Below are 26129 nucleotides of genomic sequence, written 5' to 3'. Positions count from 1 at the left end.
AAGCGCTGCTCTTTCAGGGCCCACAATCTAAATTATATTTATTGAGCGCCTTCGCTCAACGCGTTGACGAGGATTGCCCAACATGTTGTGTCGACCTGGTGGTAGGGGGGGCCTTTTCAATCGAGCCTTTGGGTCTCAAAGGGCCCGTACGGTCACGTGAAGGGCTGGAACAATGCGATCCCCTGCCCCCCCCCCCCCCACACTGCGTTGCCTCGCCAATAGTTTTCCACCCCCATTGTCATCGAGTGAATGTTGCGTGGTTTTTGTTTTGATGCTATGTATCGTGGCAAGGAAATACTGCAAGGCAACTCGTTGCCGTTTAGTTCGGTTACAAAATACATGAAGCCTGCAGTCTTTCCTCCTTGTGCCATCTCGTTCCTGCCAATCGTCTTGATGGAAGAGGTAAGCCTCGGCGTTTGCCTCGTGATTGTGTCAAGGTTTATTCTAACGTTGAATTGCGTCTTCAGTCCGCTGAATTATATTAGTTTTTGTAGTGTGCACTGTCACAACTCGTTTAAATATTTTCTCGACTGCTATATTCCTCCCCCCCCTCCTACACTTCCCAGCTCAAGTTTTGTTGTTGTTGCCTCCGTTTTGTCTCCTGTCGCAATTCGATTTTTTTCAGTTTCATTTATTAGGTATAACCCTGTGAGCCATGCAGCTCTTGACTCGGGTGCAACAAAACAAAAACATGAACAAGAAACCTTTTTAAATGACTACACGCAACAGAAAAATCCTGGCGAAGTTTCTGGCTGAAGGCTCCGAATTCCTCGCCGTGTAACTCAACAGGTCAACCCGCCGGTGTGAACACGTGCATTTACAGCGCTTTGCCTCTATACTGCTGGATGGAGGCGGCGAGGTAAACCTGTTAATCGAATTTGTATTCATAATATCGGAGTATTTCACAATGCAGCAGGGGGCACCATTGAGACCGGTCCAGCCGTGCGAGCGTTGCCACGGGAGAGGTTTCCTCCCCCTTGTTGAGTCTGCAGTGCGTGTTTGATTGGTAACGCTTTAAAAAGAGCGATCCGATCCAAGCATCGATTTCTCTCTCGCCGTTCTGACAGGCGTAGGATGGGATTTTTGTGAAACGGTTAACCGGTTACGGTATTCCGAATCGATTACCGGTTTCCGAAGGTTGGGAAACACGATAAACGTTACCAGTGGGAATGTTCGAAACGAATGGGCCCCTCTTTATATCACGCGCGAACCCACATTGCACGGTGGTGTACGAGCGCTGCGTGGCACGGTTTGACTTCGTGTGAACATGTCCATTTAAACACATTCCTGCGGAGGGAGCTGGTAGGAACGTTGGGTTGCTCGGTCAATGGCCAGGGTCAACAGCGGCGTGGTGTGAGGGCGGGCACAAGCCGGCGTGAGTAGGTTAAACGTTGAGTTTTATAAGGGCACCACGGGGTGACCAGCCCCTCCCCACCCAGCCCCACCCCTCCCACCCCCACCCTCCCCACCCAGCCCCTCCTCACCCTCCCCTCCCCACCCAGCCCCATCCTCCCCACCCAGCCCCTTCCCACCCAGCCCCACCCCTCCCACCCAGCCCCTCCCCACCCTCCCCTCCCCACCCAGCCCCATCCTCCCCACCCAGCCCCTCCCCACCCAGCCCCTCCCCACCCAGCCCCACCCCTCCCACCCAGCCCCTCCCCACCCTCCCCTCCCCACCCAGCCCCTCCCTCCCCACCCAGCTCCTCCCTGCACGACGGACGGACACAATAATCCCCTGTGGGCTGGTGTAACCAGAGGTTCCTACCAGTATCAACATACTTGTCAACCCCTATTCAGTGCCCTACCTCGTTACAGACCAATTCAGACAATATTGGTCACTCCGTGCTCTTATAAATCTCAACATTCATCCAACAAATTCCCATCACAAGGGAGAAACACAAACAAATATTGTTTTTTAAATGTGCCCGTATTGAAACGGCTGTACGCCGCATGGACCTGAAAACTCAATTTCCCTGTACAAGAAAACGGGGTAAACCGCATGGGTTAACAGGTATTAATTAAATCTTGATTTTAAGCTTTCGTGACTGCTGGAATCCATACTCTTTGGTTCTTTCGGTAAAGTCACGTAGGTAGAAAAACTTAATGAAACAAAAACTAAATATATCACTATATCACGACGTTTCGATCCAGCAGTGTAACTGCTGAACCGGCGAGAGAGCTGTTACAACAAGAGGTTATTTATGTGGCGTTGTGCAAACAAGCTGGGTCTGAGCTGGAAAGGAATTGTATGAATTAACAAGGTAGAGAGACATGCCGTGGCTATTCCTACACATTTCCTTCTCACGGGGTTACCTGTGATACGATACAATCTAAGATGACAGACCTTATTATGGAACGTAATGAAGTTGATTGGGAGAACCCGCGCACCGTAACGACCCAGATTATTCGCTCGATGTTTATTTTGTTTTTAACAAGGCGCGATAACTCGGGGGTACCAGAATTCGGTGTTATTGGCAAGAGTGATCTGGGGATCAATGAAAATGGACAAAGGCAATCGCGTGAACACAGAACATCGACGAAGCAACGAGGAAGCGGTACAAAAACAACTGCGTTACGGAAGATATAAAAACTGCATGAACATAAGTCAAGATAAAAAAAAATACTTGAACGAAAATTGCCTCGGGAAAAATTACGTTTAAAGCACCCCATATTTTGGTAAAAATGAAAGCACAAAATATTTAATTGAAGAATGCATTATCGGATTTGTATTCAAATAATGCTGTAAATGTTTGTAAATGAAGGGGGCTTCTCATAAAACTCGTTCTCGCCGAATATGTCGATTGCTTTCCAGCACTAAAACGACTAAATATATAAGTACAGTATTAAAATCTAACAATATCATCAACAAGATAACTGCAGTGGTTCTTCTAAACCTGGGGTGCGAGATGCCCCTTCTGGGGAGAGGAGCGAGACGTGTCCAGAATTATTCTTTTTTAGAAGAAAAATCATCGAAAACACACAATACGCACGGGCACGTTGAGTAACAACTCACTTCGTTTCATCAAACCGCCAATATATTTATTATCCATCGGCTTTTATCGATTTTAAACGCAAGGGGGCGTGGTGGTGCAAGGTTGCAAGTCAAGAAAACTTCCGAATCGATGTACGCAGACCCACCCCCACCCACCAACCACACACCACCCCCCACCCACCATCCACCACCCACCACCCACCCAACACTCCCACCCACCACCCCCACACTTACACCCCCACTCACCATCCACCACCCCCACACCCCCACCCACCACCCCAAACCCCCCACCCCCCACCCCAAACCCCCCACCCCCCACACCCACCCCAAACTCCCCACCACCCCCACCCACCACCCCCCACACCCCCACTCACCACCCCCCACACTCCCACCCCCACCCACCACCCCCCACACCCCCACCCACCACCCCCACCCGCAAGGGAATCGACTGCACTGGCGGAATCGACGAATCGATACGAGCAGAGGTTTTTGTGTGAATCCTCCACCCACCCAGCAGCACCAACCCCTCTGACCTGGCATCGCGTGGAGCCGTCACGCGGCACCCACCACGCGTCCACGTGGTTCGAACCGCGCTCCCGTCGAGGGTGAGAGACCGAGGCCGAGAGGGAGACTTGGAAGCTTTCTCCTTCATTGTCACCCCCCCCCCCCCGGGGACGACATTCTCGTTGTGTGTCTTCGTGCTAATAAGGCGAGAGGGGAGGGAGGGAAGGGAGGAGGAGGAGGAAGGAGTCGCTGCAGCCCTTGCGGGTGAGGGCCTAGGGCAGGGATCGGCTCAAGGTCGCGGGCTGAACGCGTTCGCGATTGTGGTGGTGGTGGTTGTTGTGTTTTTTTTTATTGTCACCGCATCTCGTTGTTATTTTCGCAGGGAAGTTGAGTTGTCAGGTTCGTGCGGCGTACAACCGTTTACAATACGGGGCCACCATCGTTTTTGTTGTCTTATTTCGCGATGGGATCTTTGTCGGATGAACTTTGAGATGTACAAGGGGCACGGGGTCACCAATAAGGTCAGCATTGATCTGTAATAAGCTAGGGCACTGATAAGGGGTTAACAGGTATGACTTAATGTGGTTGTCAGCAGTCATTCATTGCCCCCCCCCTCTGTCAATCCGCTGCCGGATTGAACGCCTCCGTGTCTGTTGCCAGGGTTGTTTGACCATACTTCACCACGCTGGTCAGGGTGGTGGTGTGAATGGGGAAGGCACCCCAAGAGGGTTTCAGATGTCGCTGCCCACGGCTCACCCGTGCTAGGCCGCACCTCCGATTAGCACGAGTTGGCCGCGTACGGTGTGAAAGAAGTTCTACGTACAGAGTTGGGCTGAACGATTTGGGGAAAATATCTAATTGCAATTTTTCTGACATTGCGATTTGATTTGCGATTCAAGCTTTGGTTCAATGTTCACTGTAATAGATTTAAAAACATGTGATGGAGCATTGACACATGATACCATGAAAATATGAACTGCTCTATATATTCTAATGCAAGGATGAGAACTTAAGAGATATGAATTACCTTCCAACATGTATTTATTAAAATGTTTTGATTGAAATAGAGCAATAAAACATAGAACAATTGTTCCAATAAATAAAGTAATACAAATTCAACAATTCCAATAAAGTAATAGGACTTTTCAAATCTGGCAAATCGCAAAAAATCGCAGCTTTTGCAATTTGCTAATCGCATTGTTTCAAATTGCGATTTCGATTTGAAATTAATCGTTCAGCCCTAGTACATAGCCATGGGCTGGAATCAAACTCGGGTTGCTCAGTGTGCTAACCGCTGCCCCACCGCTCTTACATTATTTTAAAAAAACGTAAATATGTATCCATAAATAGCTCGTTGAGTGTCAGCCCTCTTTACAGGGCCCTGCATTGGGATGTTTGTGAAAGGAACGAACCCAGAGAGAGCACGAGCTGACGAGGAGCCAACGGTTCAGAGTCCATACGGACAGGCTCGGGATGTCATTTCTGTACCACCAGGGCTTGGTCTCAGTCGATGTCTGTTGGGACGATGACCCCGATAATATTTCCCCTCGCACTCTGGCTGGTCACTAATCACGTGCCTAGTCCATTTAACCAGCGACCCGGAATAAAGTGAGAAGTTAAGCCCTAATTACCACCATTTTCCGGCCAACTCGGCATAGTTTAAGCTATTTTGTACACCACTTAGCGGTGTGGGTTGAACCCGCATCCCACATTGATCTGGTCCTTGTCCAAGTTTCCCACAGGCGAACGTCTGTGACAACGGCCATTTTATGACATGCATTGACCAATTTGTGAGATTTTCCATAAATGTAGAGTTGTAAATTAATAATACTTCCATGATATGAATGTATTTATAGACACATCAAATATTGTGTAACGCAAACTTAGCTTGTATACAGTATCGCTTTCCGAAATCGGTGAATTTTCATTGCAGTGGACAACAATTTCTCCGATAATTGTTTTATTACCCTTTTATCTGGCAACAAAACTGACACCTTTTTTTACAAGGAGTCATGTTTGCATAGACCACAATACCTGCAGTCATAATGCAAACAAAAAACACAACTCTGATAATGTATGCACTGTTTTTGAAGTTGATTGGTCCACACCCGAGACAGCTTTCCTTAGAGCCTCGGCGTCATCTGGTCCAACACCATGTGAGACTAGGCTCTAAGGAAAGCTGTCTTGGGTGTGGACGAATCAACTTCAAGGACAGTGCATACATTATCAGAGTTATGTTTTTTGTTTGCATTATGACTGCAGGTATTGTGGTCTATGCAAGCATGACTCCTTGTAAAAAAGGTGTCAGTTTTGTTGCCAGATAAAAGGGTAAAAAACCAAATAATTTCTCCCCCTGAAATATGTATCTGTGTGCACCACTTCCTCCTGATCTTCCCGCTCCTCCTGCACACCAGCAGCAGCAGCGATGTTCCTGTCAGCGCTGCTCCGCATGAGCCTCCCCGGCGGCCGCCAGTGGGCCGGCAAGCACCGCCGCCCTCTGCGCGTGTCCCACAACAGCCTGCTGAAGCTGCGGCAGCGGCTGGAGGCGGAGGCGGAGAACGAGTACTGGCTGAGCCGCGCGTGGATGAGCCGCGAGCAGGAGAGCGGGCACATGGTGGAGTTTCGAGCCAACGAGTTCCGCACTCTCACGCGGGAGAAGATGGTGGCGCGCTTCCCGCCGCACCGCTTCGTGAACGATCACCTGCAGCAGCTGAACGTCAGCAGGCGCTGGTGACCGCGGCGACGAGTGGCGATGGTGGCCACCGAGGCCCCAGCGGCGTACTGCGCGGGCGGGCGGGTGGGTGGGCGTCGTGTGTTTGGGCGACGTGTCGCTGGGCAGCGAGCGATTCATCAGTCAGTGGCTGGGGCAACCGCCTGCTGGTAGGACAACACACAGCGCTGGACGGCGCACCGTGAGCGGATGGCTGGACAGCTCATTATCGGCTCATCGTGCTCGTCAAGATCGGCTCGTTATCGGGACGGCGTGTTGCTGGGTGGCGCTTTTGTGGGCACCGCACCTCGCCGTCCGGCATCGTGACGGCGGTTGGTGAGGGTGGCGAGGAGAGCTAGGTGTTGTGGTGCTGGTGGCGTGAGGCTAATTACCGAGCGTGTGCATTTGGGATGTAACGATTAACAATGAAAATCCATTCTTACGCTCGTGATCCATGCATCAGATTGTGTGTCCGAGGACCAATTTATTTTTCCTTCATATTCATTGATGCCACTTTAAAGTATATTAATTCGTCTCACTGGAGACTAAAAAAACTACAAGGAGAAAAATTGATTGCGACTCCAAATCATGACTTTGAAAATTCATCAAATTGTTGACCAAGTCAATCGTTACATCCTTAGTGCGTGTATACGCGTGTACAGTTGTTAGGTCGTGTTGGGCTCTGAGGATATATTGTGCTTAGATCCCATGCACCATTCTAATCTTGAAGCAGATGTCATGTATTTGCCGATTTACAACATTGTAAGAAGCGCTGAATAAAGGCTTTTGATGTTGATCTAACACGTGGACTCGTAAGTTATGTTTTTTATATAGAGAGTGCACTGCTTTAGTTTGTATTATCTTACGTTCATTTATTACTTGTGATTCCGTTAATCCAGTTTTGGTAAAGTGGTGACGCAATATATAAAGCACTGCGCGATAAACCAAGCAAACCCGAGTTCGATACCCAGCCAACAGCTCATTGTAATCGAAATCGATAGCTGTGTGAACCTGTCCTGGAGCCACCACCTCGCCACCCCACACTCGCCAGCGTGGTAAAGTACGGTCCGATAATGCTCGTGATGAACATGCAATGCGGAGGCCCTCATCCAGCAGTGGATTGACAAAGCTGCTTACGAGCTTTGCCATTCAGCCATTAAAAAAAACACGGTGCATTTAAAAAGCAATCTTAAATTACATGTCATTGCCCCTTGCCTTGTCCTCCACGATATTAATAAAATGATTGACACCAAACTATGCCGGGTCCCCGCTGCACTGCACGGCTGCGATATTAAAGGGGGCGCAAGTTGAGATCCGCGTGCGTCACACCACGCGGAATGTTAATGGCCGGTGACTTTTTTTTTACTTTCCGCTCGCCTTGTGGCTGCATCGGCACGCGCCGCGAACCCGGCTCCGCGTGACGGAGCTCTCCGTGGGGGGGCGACTTGTCGCGGGACGGTGCCCTCGTTAATCGCCCCCCCCCCCCGTGACAAGAAAGCGGCGTGGTCGCGCCATGGTTACGGCCGCGTTTGAGCGGATGAGAGTTTAGGAAGTGGCGAGTTTATTGGTTTCAAGTGAAAGTGGTTGTAGCGACGACCGTTGCGGTGTCGGGCGGGACTCCGAGCTGTTTGGAGTTGGTGTTCCAAGCCAGCCGCCTGCACGTGGAACTGCTTTGGAGTGACGCTTGGCGTTGGGAACTTTATTTCTGTTAAGGGACGCCACGGTGATTTGGGGGGGGGGGCTCCTCCGTATCCCGCGCCGTGCTTTGGGTACCTCTGACATCGTGGGACGGTCAGGCCTTGAACCCTGAAGCTGAATATCGCACTTGCCGGTACCACCTGAGGTGGAATCACTTTGGTGGTTCCAATTGATTTCCGTGGCCAATAACAGTTGATGTGATAACCATTGCAATGAGTGCATTATCAAATAATTAACTCTTAAGCCAAGTTAAAAAACGTTGCTACTGAAGTTTTGCTACATTAGGTTGCACCTATGTTCTGCTCTCGCCCACAGATGGCCTCGGGTGTAGAGTTCATCTGCGTGTGACCTGTAAAACCCTTGGGGTTATTTTTATCCTCACGATGCTTCATCCATCCCCCGGGTGTGCATCCAGGAAAAGCCGTGAGCCGCCCTGCTGATAGACGGTGCCATCCGCGGCAACTGGGAATGGCAACCCTCGTGGACACTGCGGTGGGACATTCCATGTGCGTTGTGCGTCGAGTTGGCAGCTCCCAGGCTGGAGCTCAGCTCCCGCTCCAGGCTGGAGCTCAGCTCCCAGGCTGGAGCTCAGCTCCAGGAGCTCAGCTCCAGGCTGGGAGCTGAGCTGTCGTCATCAGGACCGCTTGTGTTGCGATCGAAAGGTCGTAGTTTTTTGTTATTTTCTTTGAACCTATCTACGTGACTTCACCGAAAGACCCAAAGAATATGAATTCCTGCAGTCACGAAAGCTTTAAGTAACAACAAAACTATTTTAAGAGCGACAATGCATGTGAATGTGAGATGGGCCTTAGTAAATAATAAAATCACGAAGCATTCTTTAAAGAGCTGCATTCGTCTCCGGAGCTGCAAGTTGCCAACCTCTGAAAAAGACCAATCAGGTTAACGTTTTGTGTTTTATGTTTAAAAGGACAAGAATATGACGGGGTTATAAGATAATAAAAAGAGATACCCATTAACTCAAGGCCATTGGTGGCCCACAAAGGTCATGTGAGTGACCTGCTGAGCTCTGGCTCACTGCAGGAGTTTCCGTGTGAAGAGGTGGCATCAACGAAGACGACGACGTATCCCATCTCATTGACATCAATTCTCAAACGAACGTTGCATGCATCAAATTTCAAGTGTAAGAATCGGGCGTAATGATGCAGGCATGGATTTATATTGATTCCCAGTGGTCACAAAAGCCGCATCGAATCGCATGCTTAAGAAATAATGTTTTTCAAATTATAGTGTGCATATTAAATGTTTTTGTTTTTCACTCATTCGGCCAATGAGGGACAAAATGAGAGTATGTGAAGAGGGAAGTGGGGGGACGTGGCATTAAATAGGATTGAGGGAGCTTGAGCCATGGACCTGTCAGCACACTGAACAACCTGTGGCATCACAGCGTGCCTTTGTGAATGGTAACATCAAAGCTCACACTACGAACTGTAAACTCGTAACTTTCCTCTGAGCTGTGACATCACCCCACCCTGGGAGATCACCGTGCGCTCCGTGACATCTCTGCATTCTCTCTCCTCCGTGACATCCAGTCTTGCCTCTGCAATGTGACATCACGCTGTGCTCGGTGTAAACAACGACACCTGCCATGAATACTGTTTAAGAGAAAACGTATATGTGGCGAATGCATTGGGCACGTGATTCTGTGCGGGTCCATGGTGTAAAGTCAGATTTCCAACTGAAGATGCTGCAAGTGGTGCTGATGATGATAGTGCAGTGTGTATGTATGTTGAACTTCCTTCGCACCGTATGTAGCCAACCGTGCTAATCGGAGGTGCAGCATTGAGTAAGACCATTGACCATAACACGAATATTTGAATGATTAATGCATACACAGATTGAGGGTTTTTTCAATATTCAACTACAGTCGGGGATTTTTGTTGTTATCATAGTGGAGGCAGGAAATAGTGGAGCTCCTCCCGATCCTCAGCCCCGGCTCCAGGCTGCAGAGCACCCCCAGTCACCCCAACTCCAGTTCCACTCTGGCTCCAGTGAGTCCAGCTCCAGTGAGTCTAGCTCTAGTTCCACTCTGGCTCCAATTCCACTCTGGCTCCATTGACCCAAGTTCCACTTTGGCTCCATTGACCCCAGTTCCACTGTGGCTCCATTAATTCCAGCTCCACTCTAGCTCCGGAGCTCATTATAGATTTTATAGTACATAAAACAAAACTCTGCTCAGGCTGGAGGACCTCAGAGCCAGCTCCAGGCCTCTAGAGCCAAGACTCAGGCAACCCTCTAGTTTAAACCAATGTTCTCCACTCATTTTCAGATGGGGGGGCAATTTCGCCAGGAAGACATCAGTGTGAGTGCCGCCACACCACATGTTACACCATTGGGGTTTGACAGCACGATAATGGGAGTGGTGTTTTGACATGTTGTGAATTGTCGGGAGCCGCACGTCAGGGCCGCACTAAAGTCCAACATGGGCTACCAGTGACCCTTGCAATGAGCCTGACTTGTTGAGCTTTTTCACATCAAGACAAAGTTCCACTGGATTGACGCAGGTGAAGAATGGTCTCGAACAGAAAGGGCCACAAAGGAAGCCGTGAAGCTGGCACAAGACAGATCTCATTCGGCCCCATCCTGTATATCTACATCATCTCAAGCCGCCCGTAAATCACGTGACTTGTGTGGCCACCCCTACTTTGAATCCCTCCCTGCCCGCTGTGATAACAGACGCTGCTCGGTGCAGCTTACTTCTGCTTGCTCCTCTCTCCCCCTCTCATCGTCATCACTCTCTCAGTCCCTACACCTTGGTCTGCCCTGTGCTCCCTCTCTCTTCCTACTGCTGACTTGTGTGGCCACCCCTACTTTGAATCCCTCCCCGCCCGCTGTGAAAACAGACGCTGCTCGGTGCAGCTTACTTCTGCTTGCTCCTCTCTCCCCCTCTCATCGTCATCACTCTCTTAGTCCCTACACCTTGGTCTGCCCTGTGCTCCCTCTCTCTTCCTACTGCTCATCTTGAGTCGTGCCCTTTTTGTCTGTCTTGGCATCTTTCCCTGTTCTTGTTGGTACATCACATCCTTGACTCTACTCCCCTCCCCGTGGTAACGCCACGGGTACAAACCTCCGTCGTCTCTACGCGCAGACCGAAGGGAACTAAAGAGGTAGAGGCGACAACGCACGGATTCAAACTCATCAAAAGCAGAACCCTTGCGCGCTTGGTGTTGCCGGTGAAAGTGTCGTCGAGCAATGAAACAGACGAAACGGGTTTCAGCGAAAAGATTATTTATTTATTATCTGTGCCGTTTACCGTCGACTACATGAACGCGCTGCTGCTGTTGTTGTTGTACAAGTCGTGCGAGCCGCGTTGGGGCTTCTTCACTTCTGCGCGGGGATGAGGTCTTCGATCGACGCGTTCTTCTCCAGCGCCTTCTCCATCTCGACGAGCAGCTTCACGCCGTCCACCACCATCTGCACCTGCTCCACCTCGGACGAGCCCAGCCGGTCCGCGTTGGAGATGTCGAAGACGCCGCCCACGGCCGCCGTGTCCACGCCACCTGGGCACGCGGCACGGAGGACGGGGGGAGCGGCACGCGAGGTCACAGCCAGAATCGGGGTGGGGGGGGGGGGACAGGTGGAGATTGGGGGGTGGGGGGTGCCCGCTGGCCCTGCCACCAGCTCCATGGTGCCCCCCCGCCCCTCGAGAGCGTGAGAACAGTTTAAACAGTTTAAAATTTCGATTTAAAGCTTTCGTGACTGGAGGGATTCATCTTCTTAGTTCTTTCGGTAAAGTCTTCCCCCTCCAACCCAGCTTAAATATACGCTCCAAGCCTGGTGGTGAAACGTCGTGAGAATTATTTTATATTGTTTTATTTTTATTATTTCCCTTCTACGTGACTTTACCGAAAGAACCAAGAAAACAGTTTTAAAGTTGGGCGATGGGGGAGCAGGAGGTGGAGGAGGATGAGGCGTTAAGTGTTCACGGGAGTTAATGACCACCGAGCACGGCTTTACCTAACAGGAGCTGTTCGGGGCTAGGCTCTGGGACATATTTCGTTGCGTCCACTACCGCGGTTTGCGGGTCGGGAAGAGGGGGTGGGGGGGTGGAAAATCATCCACGTGAAGTAAGGGCGAGTCAAGCGGGAATATAACGACCCCTCCCCCAAACCCCCTCTGCTCCGCAGCGATTTCATGAACTGTCCGTCGTTGCGATCGTCAAGATTCCATTCAAACATCAGAGTCCCCTTTTGGTCTCATTTTTTTCTACCGTCGTATAATTCTCGTGGTTTTCTGTGTTTCTTTCAAATCTCGTGTAAGTTACATTCGCGCGCCACATTCGCCTCGGGGGGACTCGAGCTCGTTACCCCAGGGGTTAAACTCCCACAATCCCCCCTCCCCCACGCCCCCTCCTCTGGGTGGACTCCGTGAGGTTTATCGCATCGTGCTGGCCCCGTGCTAGCCCCGTGCTAGCCCCGTGCTGGCCCCGTGCTAGCCCCGTGCTGGCCCCGTGCTAGCCCCGTGCTGGCCCCGTGCTAGCCCCGTGCTAGCCCCGTGCTAGCCCCGTGCTGGCCCCGTGCTGGCCCGTGCTAGCCCCGTGCTAGCCCCGTGCTGGCCCCGTGCTAGCCCCGTGCTAGCCCCGTGCTAGCCCCGTGCTGGCTCCGTGCTGGCCCCGTGCTAGCCCCGTGCTAGCCCCGTGCAGGCCCCGTGCTAGCCCCGTGCTAGCCCCGCGAGTCGTACCGGTGCCGCGCTTCTGCAGGCGCAGGCGGGTGAGGACCTCGCCGAACTTGGGGTGCTTGGAGAGGTTGGGCAGCTTGACGTGCACGCCGCCGCGCAGCCCCGTGCCCAGGTTGGAGGGGCACGTGAGGATGTAGCCCAGGTGCTCGCTCCACGAGAAGGGGTGGCCCTTATCCTTGAAGATGGCCTCGATCTGCGGCGCGGCAGCCGGAGATTAGCGCGGTTGGCAAACAGACTGCCCGTTGCCACACGCCCCACGTGCTCGCGTGTACACCCACTCACGCGCGCGCGTCACGCGCACTCGCTGCTGCGCGTGCGACTGACTGTCGGGGAAAGTTCTGTTTGAGTAGGAAGACACTGGAGCTATTCACCTTTAAAGCACTTTTAAATCTCGATTGAAAACTCATTTCTTGAGAGCTGTGTTTGTGTGTGTGTGTTTAGTTTGTTGTCCTCTCCCCCGCATCTCCAATTAGCACGGCTGGCTACGAACTGCACAAAAGAAGTTCAACATACACGCAGCATATAGACAGTCGATTCGGCGAGAGGTATCTGCTTCATGCACCACCCGGCCACTGCCACGGCAGTAGAGAGACGCGCGGCTCGGTGGCGCAGGCCGACTCAGCGCCCTGCGGGCAGGAGAGGGGCTCGTGTGGCCTGCACCGCATCCAGCTTTCCTTGTTTGACATATTGTGGTTATTTGTTTTCTTACTCTTAGGTTTTTTCGGTAAAGGCACGTAGGTATAAATAAATAATAAAATATGCATATGACCAATAGTATGCATCTTTAATTAATTAATATAATATTCATTGTTTATTATTTATTTATTTTTACCTATGTGACTTTACCGAAAAAAACCCAAGAGTATGAATCCTTGCAGTCACGAAAGCTTCAAATCTAGAATTAGTTTTCTTCATCAAAGCGATCTAATTTCGAAGACTCGTCGCGATGGAGCAGTCGTTGCAAATGGTCATCCTCAGGGTGTCCAGTGACTCGTACGGAGCAAAAAAAACCCGCAATGCCACGGATACAAGACAAAGATCCCCCGTGTAGCCTTAACGGACTGTTGGGGCAAGTGCTGTTAGCGAGTAGCACCTATAAAGGCCGGCACGGCACACGAGGGGGTGGGTGGGTGGCCAGCAACACGCCCGGCCGCCTTTGTCTCCCCAGTGGCGATGTTTACACACCGCACCAGGTACTCATTTGAGGCTGAGTCGACCTAGGGGAGGCCCAGGACCGGTTTAGATAATCGTCACTGGTGTTGGCCTTGAACTGGTTCGTAGCGCAGCGCGCTACCGCTCCGCACACACGCGCACAGTCTGCTAACCACTGCACCACCGCTCCCCCCCACACACACGCGAGCGCACCTTCTGCAGGCCACTGCACCACCGCTCCCCCCCCCACACACACGCGCACAGTCTGCTAACCATTGCACCACCGCTCCACACACACACGCGCGCACACCTTCTGCAGGCCATTGCACCACCGCTCCCCCCCCCCACACACACACACGCGCACAGTCTGCTAACCATTGCACCACCGCTCCACCCCCCACACGCACACGCACACACACACGCACACACACACGCACACACCTTCTGCAGGCCACTGCACCACCGCTCCCCCCACACACGCACACACACGCACACACGTACACACACACGCACACACACATGCACGCACGCACACACACACACGCACACACGCACACACACACACGCACACACACACACATGCACGCACGCACACACACACACACGCACACACGCACACACACACGCACACACACACACATGCACGCACGCACACACACACACACGCACGCACACACGCACACGCACACACACGCACACACACACACACGCACGCACACACACACGCACACACACACGCACACACACGCACACACGCATACACGCACACACACACGCACACACACACGCACACACGCACACACACACACGCACACACACACACACACGCGCACCTTCTGCAGGCCCGTGCAGAAGCGCTTGAACACCTCCTTCATGTTGCCGCCCTGCTGCATGGAGATGACGCGCAGGTGGTCCTCCTCGTTCACCCACACCAGGAAGGTCTTTTTGTCGTTGTGCCTGCGGTGGCCACGAGATGTTAACTACCTCGCCTGGTGTACAGGAGGTCGTGGGTTCCATCCCGACACTCACGACGCCTGAACATTTGGGGTTTGCCTGTTCTCCCCGTGGTCGCGTGGATTTTTCTCCAGGTCCTCCGGGTTTTCCCTCCACTTTTAGAATTAACGTGCGTTTAGAGTATGTGACTCCTGCTATAAATGTCCACACGATGATAGGCCACTTCGTTGAGCTACTGCATGTAGCTCAGTGGGCCTTGGTAAAATAAAACATACTGAGTAAATAGTTCAATAGATGGTGATTACAGTCACTGTGTTGGGGGCGAACTCGATGTTAAAGGTATTTGGCTCCTCTTGTTCAGGGTTATTCATTGTCTACGTTGTGCTATGGATAGGGCGAGTGTTGGGTGCCTGGTTAGTATTATGGTTGGTGGTTATGGTTGAACAGATGTCGTGTTAGGACACGTGTACTTCTCATAGATAGCATTAACATGCGTGTAAATTCTACGGCTAAGTGGAGTGCGAATATTACATGCACAGCGGTGATAGATATGGCTAGTTTGGAAAGAGTTAGCGTGTTCAAGGAGGTGGTAACGCCATCACTAGTGCTAGTGATGACAGTCGGCACATTGCTTCGGGCAACAGGCAGTACTCGCATGAGGGCTAGTTTTATCTGTGTAGGCGACTTGTCACTAACTGTATTGTTTGGTCAGTTCCCGCACCAGATTCCACGCGCGTCAGGCCAGTCGCGTCCCATGCCGGCGCACAGCAGCAGTGGAGACACGGGCTTGTCGAAGAGGAAGTGGTCATCGATCAGCTGCTGCTGCTCCTGGTCCGACATGCCCTTGAGCGCGTAGTACTTGCCCTTCAGGTCTCCGTCCAACTTTGACAGAGCTGCGCAGAAGGCACGGGCAGAGACTCTCACTTCTGGACCACGCACTGTCCATTCAGCACCAAGGACAGAGACACTCACGCCTGGACCACTCACTGTCCACTCAGCACCACTCATCAAGAACATTGTTGCACAACCGCGAGGCTATGCGCCCATCGCTATTTTATGAGCGTGTGGTTCGGTGGCAGTGTGATGGAGGCGAGATAGTGTCCTGCTGGGGCCGTGTATACGAGCACTGCAGTTGAGTGCAAGCTCTGTGTGGCACAGCGGCTGCACGTGTATTTTTGCGTGCTGCGCTGGGGATGGATGTATGTGCTGGGGTGTGTGTGCTGGGGTGCGGTAGTGCAGCGGTTAGCGCGCTGCGCTATGAACCCGGCGACCCGAGTTCGATTCCCGCTCACGGCCAACACCAGTGACGATTATCTGAACCGGTCCTGGCCTCCCCTAGGTCGACTCAGCCTCAAATGATAACCTGGTGCGGTGTGTAAACATCACCACTAGGGAGACAAAGGCGGTCGGGCGTGGAGCTGGCCACCCACCCCCTCGTGTACCGTTGCGGCCTTCATAGGTGCTCGCTAACAGCACTTGCCCCTACAGTCTGTTAAGGCTATATGGGGGATCTTTATCTTTGTACTGGTGTGTGTGTGTGTGCTTGTGTGTGTGCGCCCTGTGCTACGAACTCCGCGATCCGAGTTCGATTCCCGCTCACGGCCAACACCAATGACGATTATCTAAACCGGTCCTGGGCCTCCCCTAGGTCGACTCAGCCTTCAAATGAGTACCTGGTGCGGTATGTAAACATCGTCACGAGGGAGACAAAGGCGGCCCGGCGGGAGGTGGTGCTGGATACCCCCCCCCCCCCCGCGTGCCGTGCTGGCCTTCATAAATGCTCACTAACAGCACTGGTCCCAACCGTCTGTTAATGGCTATATGAAGGATCTTTATGTTTGTGTGATGCTGTGTTGCTGTGTTGCTGTGTTATTGTGAGCGTGTGTGTGTGTTGGCGCTGGATGTGTGTTGCTGCGTTATTGTGAGCGTGTGTGTTGGTGCTGGCAGTGTGTTGCTGCGTTATTGTGAGCGTGTGTGTTGATGCTAGTGTTGGCTGTGTGTTGCTGCGTTATTGTGTTCGTGTGTGTGTGTGTTGGTGCTGGCTGTGTGTTGCTGCGTTATTGTGAGCGTGTGTGTTGGTGCTGGCAGTGTGTTGCTGCGTTATTGTGAGCGTGTGTGTGTGTGTGTGTTGGTGTTGGCTGTGTTGCTGCGTTATTGTGTTCGTGTGTGTGTGTTGGTGCTGGCTGTGTGTTGCTGCGTTATTGTGAGCGTGTGTGTTGGTGCTGGCAGTGTGTTGCTGCGTTATTGTGAGCGTGTGTGTGTGTATTCTGGCTGCTAGCGTGTGTTTAACTCGTGATGGCCGTTTGTTGGAGCTGAGTGAGCAATTGTGCAGGGCGGTGGGAGTTGACATTGGAGGAGGAGGGCTATTGTGTATGGAAACTATGTAGGGCGATGGCGCAATGCGGTTGCGACGGTGGTGAGTGGCGGTGGTGCAGGGTGGTTGTGCATGGCGGTAGTGCAGCGTGGTTGTGTATGATGGCAGTACAAGTTGGCCGTGCGTGACAGTTGTGCAAAGCTGCAGTGCAGGGCAAGTGGGTGCAGGGTGTGTTTAGTGCAGGGCGGTAGTGCAGGGCGGTAGTGCAGGGCGACATTGAATTGTCTTCGTGCAGGGGGGTCGAGCAGGGTGGTTGTGTATGATTGCAGTACAGGGTGGCCATGCGTGACAGTTGTGTAGAGCTGCAGTGCAGGGCAAGTGGGTGCAGGGTGTGTTTAGTGCAGGGCGGTAGTGCAGGGCGACATTGAATTGTCTTCGTGCAGGGGGGTCGAGCAGGGTGGTTGTGTATGATTGCAGTACAGGGTGGCCATGCGTGACAGTTGTGTAGAGCTGCAGTGCAGGGCAAGTGGGTGCAGGGTGTGTTTGGTGCAGGGTGTGTTTGGTGCAGGGTGGGTTTGGTGCAGGGCGGTAGTGCAGGGTGCCCACCCTCCACGGAGAGACGCTCGACGGCGCGGCGCTCCCCGCGGCTGCAGTGCGGGGGGAGGCTGTAGCCCTTGATGCTGCGCCCCGTGCGCACGCGGCTGCTGAGCACGTAGTTGGGGTCCAGGTCATCACCGCCCTGAGGTCGCGGGGTCGGCGAGGGGAGGGGAAGAAAGTCACCAACTCGCGTCAACTCGCTGTCTCAAAACGCCGCTTGGTCGCCTCCCTTGCCACGCGAAACACGACGGTCGTCGTTATCGTTCGCCGTGGTCTATCCACCGCTGGATGTCGTCGCCATCCAAGGAGTGAGGTCAAATCACCGCCGCGACCCGCGCAGGCCCTTCGCCTGCAGCAGTGGACTGACCCGTGACCTCTTACACGTGTCAATGAATATCCCGTAGGGAATGAGGGAGAGGTGTGAGCGGGTGGTACAGAGGTGGGGGGGGGGGGGCTGGCTGTGAGGAGGGGTTCTCCACCTTCAGGTTGTCTGGGTTCAGGTCGGTCTTGTGTTTGTCTGTCGGCTTGTAGCCCGAGTGGCGGTCGCTGATCACGGGGTCCAACAGGTCCTTGAAGACCTCGTAGGACTCCTCGTCGCCAGCCACGCAGCCCACGGTCATGATGAAGGGGTGGCCTGTGGTGGTGGTGGTGAGGCATTGAGGGGGGGGCAGAGGGGGCAGGCTGGATTAGTAGGGGCGAGACGCAGCAGCAGCAGCGACCCAGCGGCACAAGGGCTCGATTGACGCCGAGGCTCAGAGAGCTGCCTGGCCCGATCGCGAACACAGCCGTCCTCTGTTCCACCGCGTGCAACACGATCATGGCTCTCCGCTCGCTCGCTCGCTCACTCGCTCCATCCGACCGTCGCTCGGATCGAGCATCCAACGAAAACACGCCCCCCCCCCCACGTGTTTCTCCAACACTCGCTTGCCCCAGCCCCCCACCCCACCGCGTGCTTCCACGCGGTTTCCCTTAAACGCACGAGGCGTGACGCCGCACAGACGGCGGCATTGTCGCGGGCATCGCGTGCCGGGCTCGGTGCTTGACGCGATCTGCGGGCCGAGGGGTGATTACGCGCGTGGTCTTGCCGTGGCCTGCGCGTTTTCCCAACGATCGCGGTGGATCTGGGGCGGCCCCGTGAAATGACAGAGCCTGGTGGAGGTGCAGAATTATACGTCTTATTCTCATTCCAGTTGACTGAAACCCGCGAGAGAGGAGGCAGCGTGAGACGGGATCGAGTTGAGTTTGGAGCGGCGGGTGGCCAACTGGCGTCTGCTGAGCCACATGCGGCTCGCTCTATCGAAAGGGCATGAATTAAAGTTGTATGATAAAGTTGTATTATATAATGTTATATATATATACATACCATACCCTTGGCTCTTTGCAGAACTCACGGGTACACTTTGGCTTTTTGTCTCGAGCAAGCTGGCCACCTTAAATTTCGATTTAAAGCTTTCGTGACTGCAGGGATTCATCTTCATCTTCTTGGTTCTTTCGGTAAAGTCACGTAGAATGGAAATAATAAAAAAAAATATATAAAACATAATAAAATAATATTTTTATATTATTCTATTATGGTTTATTATTTATGATTTATATATAAAACATAATAAAATAATATGTGTAAAAATTTTTTTTACATGTTTTATTATTTATTATTTACATTCTACGTGACTTTACCGAAAGAACCAAGAAGCTGGCCACCGCTGGTTTGGGGCAAACAACGAGGAGAGGGATCTCTGATCGAGGATGTCGCGCGCTCGGATGGGCCGGGTTCTACGGGGGTCGAGAACGCCACGAGGCGGCTCCCTTACCTGGGTTGTCGACGCCGGTCTGAATGACATCGTCGAGTGTGTAGCCGCTGGGCGTCTGCTTGTCGCGAAGCTTGCTGTAGATCTCGGGGGTGAGCACCTTGGCCATGTGGTTGTTGTGCACGCTCAGGTCCGGGAACTCCTCCTCGCTGGAGAACTTCAGCTTGAAGTTGTTGTGGGTGTTTCCGAACGGCATGGCTGCGGTTGAGTTCTGTGCGGTCGGGAGGTGGAAGAGGCGTAAACATCTCGTGATTCAAAATGAGATGTCCTCTTGTCTAAAGGGGGAATGGGTATTGATCATCATCATCATCATCTCCGTTTGAATTTCTTAACCAGTGGTGGAGATTATAGAATCCTATGGAGGGGATATCAATAAAATAACCAAACAACTTGGGCTTAGTCGAGTGATGTTAAGTCGACATTGGATGGATCTGTGTCCGTCAGGTAAGGCCTGCAGGTCGACACAGGTTGACTCGAGTCTGATTGCATTTCGGATTTGGTCAGGGCAAGTGAAATCGGCTCAGGATTGGGTCTACACTCTATATGCACTATATAGTGTTATAATGCGTACACTATGTACATATCGATATAAATAGACACTGTCGACATTTCACAAGTATGCACATACTTTAGGATACTACACACTATGCATACTACACATCGTACACACACACGTAGCAATGTCTACACACTAATAGTGCCGCGCTCTCCCCACTGCTGGAGCCCCCCAACAACATAGTATGTTGTTGGGCGGCGCCCCCCAACAACCTATTCCATGTAAGTACATGCTCCACACTCCATGGGGTGATCGTTCAAGATAAATGTTTCTCACTCGTCTCTTCGCGGACAGCTCTTTCACTCGTGTCTTGAAGGAGACCCGACAACGTTTGGCCGTTATTGCTGCTCATCAGCAAACCGTAACCAACTACAAACTGCCAACGAGAACCCAGAGTGTCACATGGGTCCTCGTGAACATACACACACACACACATGATCTACTCTTTACTAACACACTGTCTGACTGTCTGTGCTAACGTTTCGGGCAAGACCCTTCTTGAGAGCATAGAGATGAAGAAAACAAATTCTAGATTTGAAGCTTTCGTGACTGCAAGGTTTCATACTCTTAGTTTTTTTCGGTAAAGTCACGTAGGTAAAAAAAGATTTAAAAAAAATAATAGAAAAATAATAATAAATCACTCGTGCTGTAACGGTTCCACCTGACGACGGAAGCTTGTATTGCCTCCAAAACGTCGTGATTTATTATTTTATTTCTATTATTTTTTCTATTTTTATTATTCTTTTTTACCTACGTGACTTTACCGAAAAAACCTAAGAGTACATTACAACATCACGTTACACGCACAGAGAGAGAGAGAGAACCATCAACAGGTCACCTTGCTGCTTGCGTCACCCAGAACCCCTGCACCGTTCAGATGTCAAGGGTTAGGGAGTTGTTCTCAAGCGCGTCAAGTCCCAGATTGTGTTTCTGGTTGCATCTCGGATTTGGTCAGGGCAGTTGAAATCGGCTCAGGATTGGGTCTGCTTGAGTCTTGTCAAATCGTCAGCTCTGGGTTCTAGTCCGATGAGGTCGGGTAGGGTCAGGGTCCCGTACCAAACTGAGCATCCTCAAGCAAAGTCCACGTCTCAGCGCTTTAACCGCCCCGAGGCGAACCACCATCATGATCATCACCACCGGCATCACCGTCTCCCGCGAGACAGCGACGATAACAGACTGTTGGGGCAAGGGCTGTTAGCGAGCACCTATTAAAGGTAGCCAGCACCACTCCCGACTGAAATTGCCTTCCTGGTTTAAACGAACGCACTAAACCAGTTTTTCATATGAAAGGCTCCACCCATACATCACCATATAGACATTACAGACTGTTGGGGCAAGGGCTGTTAGCGAGCACCCATTAAAGGTAGCCAGCACCACTCCCGACTGAAATTGTCTTCCTGGTTTAAACGAATGCAACTACACCAGTTTTTAATATGAAAGGCTCCACCCATACATCGCCATATAGACATTACAGACTGTTGGGGCAAGGGCTGTTAGCCTGCAGCACCCAATATGAAACACGAGGGAGTGGTGTGGCCAGCGCCGCGCCGTATTTGTCTTCAGATAGTCATTTAAGGCCTAGTCAACCTCGGGGCGAACCAGATCCACTTCAGAATTCGCCACTGATGTTGGTCGAACTCGGGTCTCTGGGTTTGTAGCAGAGTGCGCGAACCGCTACATTACCGCACAACTCTAATTGCACACGTACGTACATAGACAACTTATATTTGCACTCTATATGCACTATATAGTATAATAGTACATTATGTACACATCGCTATTAATAGACACTGTAGAGTAGTTTGCACATACTTTAGGATACGACACACTATGCATACTCCACATCGTACACATACACACGTAGCAATGTCTACACATTCCATGTAAGCACATGCTACACACTCCATGGGGTGAACGTTCAAGATAAATGTTTCTCACTCGTCTCTTCGCGGACAGCTCTTTCACTCGTGCCTTGGAGGAGACCCGACAACGTTATTGCCGCTCATCAGTAAACCGTTACCAACTACAAACTGCCAACGAGAACCCAGAGTGTCACATGGGTCCAAAGTGAACATACACACACACATGATCTACTCTTTACTAACAGCACTGTCTGTGCTAACGTTTCGTGCAAGACCCTTCTTGAGAGCTATAGAGATAGAAACATTTACAGCTGTAAACGGCATTCGTTAATGAAAGTGCCGTTCATTTAATTTCCGAAACATTTACTGAGTCTCATGACCGCGCTTAAGGAGGGTCCCAAATTGGGACGTCAGCCCAATTATTTTTTAAAAAACTTTGAATCCCTCCGTTGAATGCCCGCGTCCTAGAAGTCCCGTCCTCCTGCTGTCCACAGGGCCACAGTGCTACACGGCCCAGACTCTCGCACGACACATTACAACTTCACGTTACACGCACACAGAGAGAGAGAGACATCCACAGGTCACCTTGCGCGTGCACAAACACCGCCGGTTCCTGTTCGCGCGCGTCACCCAGAAGCCCCGAGCGGCACCGTTAAGTTGGCAAGGGTTAGAGGGAGCTGCTCTCAAGCGCGGGCAAGTCCTAGACTGTGTTTCTCACGTGAACAGCACATTTGATCTGCTGTTTCCTCTGCCTCGGTCGCGTGGCCAGGCGCAGCAGAAATCGCCTGCTCGTGGAAGCCACGCGTGGACTCACCTGGCGGGCACGGAGCGACCAGCGGAGAAATCAGAAGTCGGTGGCAGCGGCGACGCGACCCGAGGCTCAAGGGCGAGTCGCGGGGTTTTTATCCTGGGGACTCTCCACCCCCTCCCCGTGCCACCCCTCTCTCTCCCCCCCCCGTGCCCCCCCTCTCCACCCCCCCCCCGTGCCCCCCCCCCCTCTTCACCACCCCTCCGCAGTGCCCATTCCCGTCCAACGCCCCTTCAGGAATGGGGTGGAAGGGGAGAGGGGGTGGGTGAGATACGTGGAGTGCGTGAGCGAAGGGGTATCAGTGTGCACGTGTGTGTGAGGTTGTCATTGTGTGTGTGTGTGCGTGAGGGTCTGTCATTGGTCAGCGTGTGTAAGACAAGGGGTCTGTGTGTGTGAGGGGTCAGTGGTAGTGCAGTGGGGAGCGGTGGTGTAGCGGTCAGAGCGCTGCGCTACGAACCCGGCGACCAGATTTCGAGTTCCGCTCACGGCCATACACCACGGTGACGATTATCTGAACCGGTGCTCGGCTTCCCCCTAGGTCGACTCAGCCGCAAAAACGTACCTGTTGTGGTGTATGAACATCGCTACTAGAGAGACAAAGGCGGCCGGGCGTGGGGCAAGCCACCCACCCCCTAGTGTGCCGTGCCGACCTTCATAGGTGCTCGCTAACAGCACTTGCCCCAACAGTCTGGTAAATAAACTTGATTTGGAGCTTTCGTGACTGCAGGAATTACTATTTCTGGTAAATGCTATATGGGGGGGTGGTATTTGTGGTTGCTTTATTTTGTATGGAAGCGGCGTCTCCATTTTTATCTTAATTGTTTTTTTTTATGTTTACGGACCCGTGAGCTCTTCTGGCAGGCACGGCTGCATTGGCTGGGCCGTGTAGCCCGCGTGCCCAGCCACCGCATGCCCAGGCAGCTTTTGTTCGGCCGGTTAGAGAGGGCTGAACGGGCACGACACCGGCTGGAGATGAGATTGGACTGATGTGGTACGGGAGGATGTGGAGCTGATGGGATTTGCCGGTGACTGGTACCAGCTGTGTCAAGATCGGGTTCTGTGGAGGAGGCTCGTGAAGGACGCTACTGGGCAGTGCCAGGCTAGGTGCACTTTGAGAGCTGCTGGGCGGTTCGAGGGAGTCGCATTCGAAGGTGGTGCATCTGTCAGTCATCTCAAACAGTCAACTCATAACTCTTCACGTGGCCTCAAAGTGCACTTAGCCTGGCACACGTGCAGTGGTAACGTCACCGCCACTTCGTGGTGAACTGCAGCTGTTGCGTGTGTGAGATGGCCGGTGGCAGTGGTCAGTGTGTGAGTGCGTGGCGTGTCAGCGATTGTGTGTGTGTGTGTGGGGTGGATCGGTTGTGCTGAGTGATATGTATCTGTTGTGCTGGCATGTGTGTGTGCCGGTGTGTGTGTGTGCTAGGGGAGCGGTGGTGTAGCGGTTAGCGCTACGCTGCGCTACGAACCTCGGGACCCGAGTTCGATTCCCGCGCCTAACACCAGTGACGATTATCTGAACCGGTATTGGACCTCCCTTAGGTCGACCCAGCCTCAAATGAGTTCCTGGTGCAGTGTGTAAACATCGCCATTAGGGAGACAAAGGCGGCCGGGCGTGGTTGCTGGCCACCCACCCCCTCGTGTGCCGTCCCGACCTTCATCGATGCTCGCTCGCAGCACTTGGCCCAAAAGGTCTGTTCAGGCTACACGGGAGGATGTTTGTCTCGTGTGTGTGAATGCAGGATACATAAGGGCCAATTGTCTGTCCACCCGCCCCCCTCTACCCGGCTCATCAGCTGCTCACGAACTCCGTGTCCTGTGCGTATCGGGTTTCTCGCTGCTGACGGCTGCAAACGTGGGCTGCGTGCTCGCGCGTGCGTGCTGTGCACACGCCGCGAAAGTGGCGGTGTTTTGGTTCCCAAACTTAGCAACTACATGCGCCATCACGATAGAAGGGGGTGGTGGTAAAGGGGGGTGGGGGGTCATGGTGGGTGGGAGCGTTGGTGAGATGGAGGGAGGAGAGAGGGAATTTGCAAGTGGATGAAGACCGCTTGCGTTGCGATCGAAACGTCGTGGGTTTTTTGCTTTGATTATTTTCAATACATTTTTCATTGTTATTTTGTTATTTAAAAATTCTACCTACGTGACTTTACCGAAAGAACCAAGACTAAGTGGATGACAGAGAGAGGGGTTGGGCTAGGACAGGGAGTGAGGATTGGAGGAATGGGGGGGGGGGTGAAGAGATGAGTGAATGCGAGAAGGCGGTGTGGAAGAGGGAGAGATGGAAGAGGAAGGAGGGGTGGGAACACTGAAGGCGCCACAACAGCGCCCACACTCGCACAGAGACGGGGGCGTGGGGATTGCTGTATATTGAATTTGACGGGGGGGGGGGGGGGGGCTTATCCACGTGGGTCGATGTTGGGAAACCAAGGGAGGGTATATGGCCTGCCTCGCCTTAAATCTCTGGCGTCAACGTGGGGGCCGACAGCTGCACGTCCGATCGAATCGTTGTGTCCAAACGGCTGGATGGGGCAAGTCCGAGCCACCGTGGCCACTGCGATCTCCTTCTTTCGCGTGGATTAATAAAAGATGTCATTTCGGATGCTGCTATCCACTCAACTGTCTTTTGTTCAGACGCGGAGTGGATCTCGTCCGTTCCTCCTTTAATGGAGTGAAGCCAGCCGGAGCAGCAGCGGCGGAGTGTTGACCACGTGGTTCGAGGGTTTTTGGGATTCGTGGCTGCACTCCGCTCAGACCGCCGAATCTTCGAGGCGCCATTTGTGGCATCGGGTGACCGCATCGGCCACGTGGCCCGGTCCCGATTCGGTTGATGGTCGATCATTGGCGGCGTGGAAGGTTAAAACCGGGAGGTTCGATAAGTATCGCTGTACGAGGTATTTTATCTTCTTGATTCTTTCGGTAAAGTCACGTAGAAGGGAAATAATAAAATAATAAAAAGAAAACAATAAAATAAAATTCTCACGACTTTTCGGCCACAACGCAAGCAGCCGTCCTCAGGTGAAGAACAGGGCTGTCAGAAAGACAGCGTTCAGACGAAAGAACCAAGAAGATGAATCCCTGCAGTCACGAAAGCTTTAAATCGAGAGGTATTATTCTTTTATTATTTCCCTTCTACGTGACTTTACCAAAAGAACCAAGAAGATAAAATACCTCATACAGCGAGAGGTATTTTGTTTTTCGACGTCGGCCGCAGCCCCAGACTCTCGCTTCCATCTCTCTGTCGCCTGCATTTGTGGCGTGGGAGTGAAGCTGCAGTGATGCAGAAGGTTTGGCGTGATTTTAGGCGGCACTGGGTTTAAGTCCCGGTGTGGTCACGGCGATCTGCGCTTGCAGTGCGTTGTCCTGGAGAGGCGGCGCTTCTGAACGCTACTTCCCACACAGCCCGCTCCCGAATGACTTTTAGCAACAGTCGTGGCGAATCAGCACTCGCGCTCCCCACAATCATCCCCCCCCCCTCG

The 26129-nt window shown here is 52.4% G+C and overlaps 2 protein-coding genes across 7 annotated transcripts; one reads left to right on the top strand and one right to left on the bottom strand.

Moving 5' to 3' along the window:
* The first annotated feature begins 3462 nt into the window (after positions 1–3462).
* Positions 3463–7007, top strand: MRPL57 (mitochondrial ribosomal protein L57). 4 transcript variants are annotated; one of them, XM_061559005.1, is made up of 2 exons: positions 3463–3597; positions 5914–7007. In XM_061559005.1, the coding sequence occupies exon 2, from the start codon at positions 5922–5924 to the stop codon at positions 6228–6230; it is 309 nt and encodes a 102-aa protein (XP_061414989.1). In that variant the 5' UTR covers positions 3463–3597; positions 5914–5921; the 3' UTR covers positions 6231–7007. The 4 variants fall into 4 exon arrangements, with proteins under 4 accessions (XP_061414989.1, XP_061414991.1, XP_061414993.1 ...); XM_061559007.1 differs by having other exon boundaries at positions 3468–3597; positions 5911–7007; XM_061559009.1 differs by lacking the exon at positions 3463–3597 and adding an exon at positions 3612–3760.
* Positions 7008–11133: 4126 nt separating this feature from the next.
* LOC133347076 (creatine kinase M-type) lies at positions 11134–22798 on the bottom strand. 3 transcript variants are annotated; one of them, XM_061559002.1, is made up of 8 exons: positions 22657–22798; positions 19428–19635; positions 18096–18250; positions 17626–17758; positions 15427–15598; positions 14585–14708; positions 12603–12792; positions 11134–11422 (listed from the first exon to the last, which is right to left on the bottom strand). In XM_061559002.1, exons 2-8 carry the CDS (start codon positions 19618–19620, stop codon positions 11244–11246), a joined length of 1146 nt encoding a protein of 381 aa, XP_061414986.1. In that variant the 5' UTR covers positions 19621–19635; positions 22657–22798; the 3' UTR covers positions 11134–11243. The 3 variants fall into 3 exon arrangements, with proteins under 3 accessions (XP_061414986.1, XP_061414988.1, XP_061414987.1); XM_061559004.1 differs by lacking the exon at positions 22657–22798 and adding an exon at positions 21919–22044; XM_061559003.1 differs by lacking the exon at positions 22657–22798 and adding an exon at positions 20257–20404.
* Positions 22799–26129: the final 3331 nt, after the last annotated feature.

The sequence above is a fragment of the Lethenteron reissneri genome, chromosome 25 (assembly GCF_015708825.2).
Source record: "Lethenteron reissneri isolate LAM-NWPU_2019-01 chromosome 25, ASM1570882v1, whole genome shotgun sequence".
Taxonomy (NCBI): domain Eukaryota; kingdom Metazoa; phylum Chordata; class Hyperoartia; order Petromyzontiformes; family Petromyzontidae; genus Lethenteron; species Lethenteron reissneri.
Note: the sequence above shows the minus strand (reverse complement) of the source record. Positions and strands in the feature narration are given on the sequence as shown.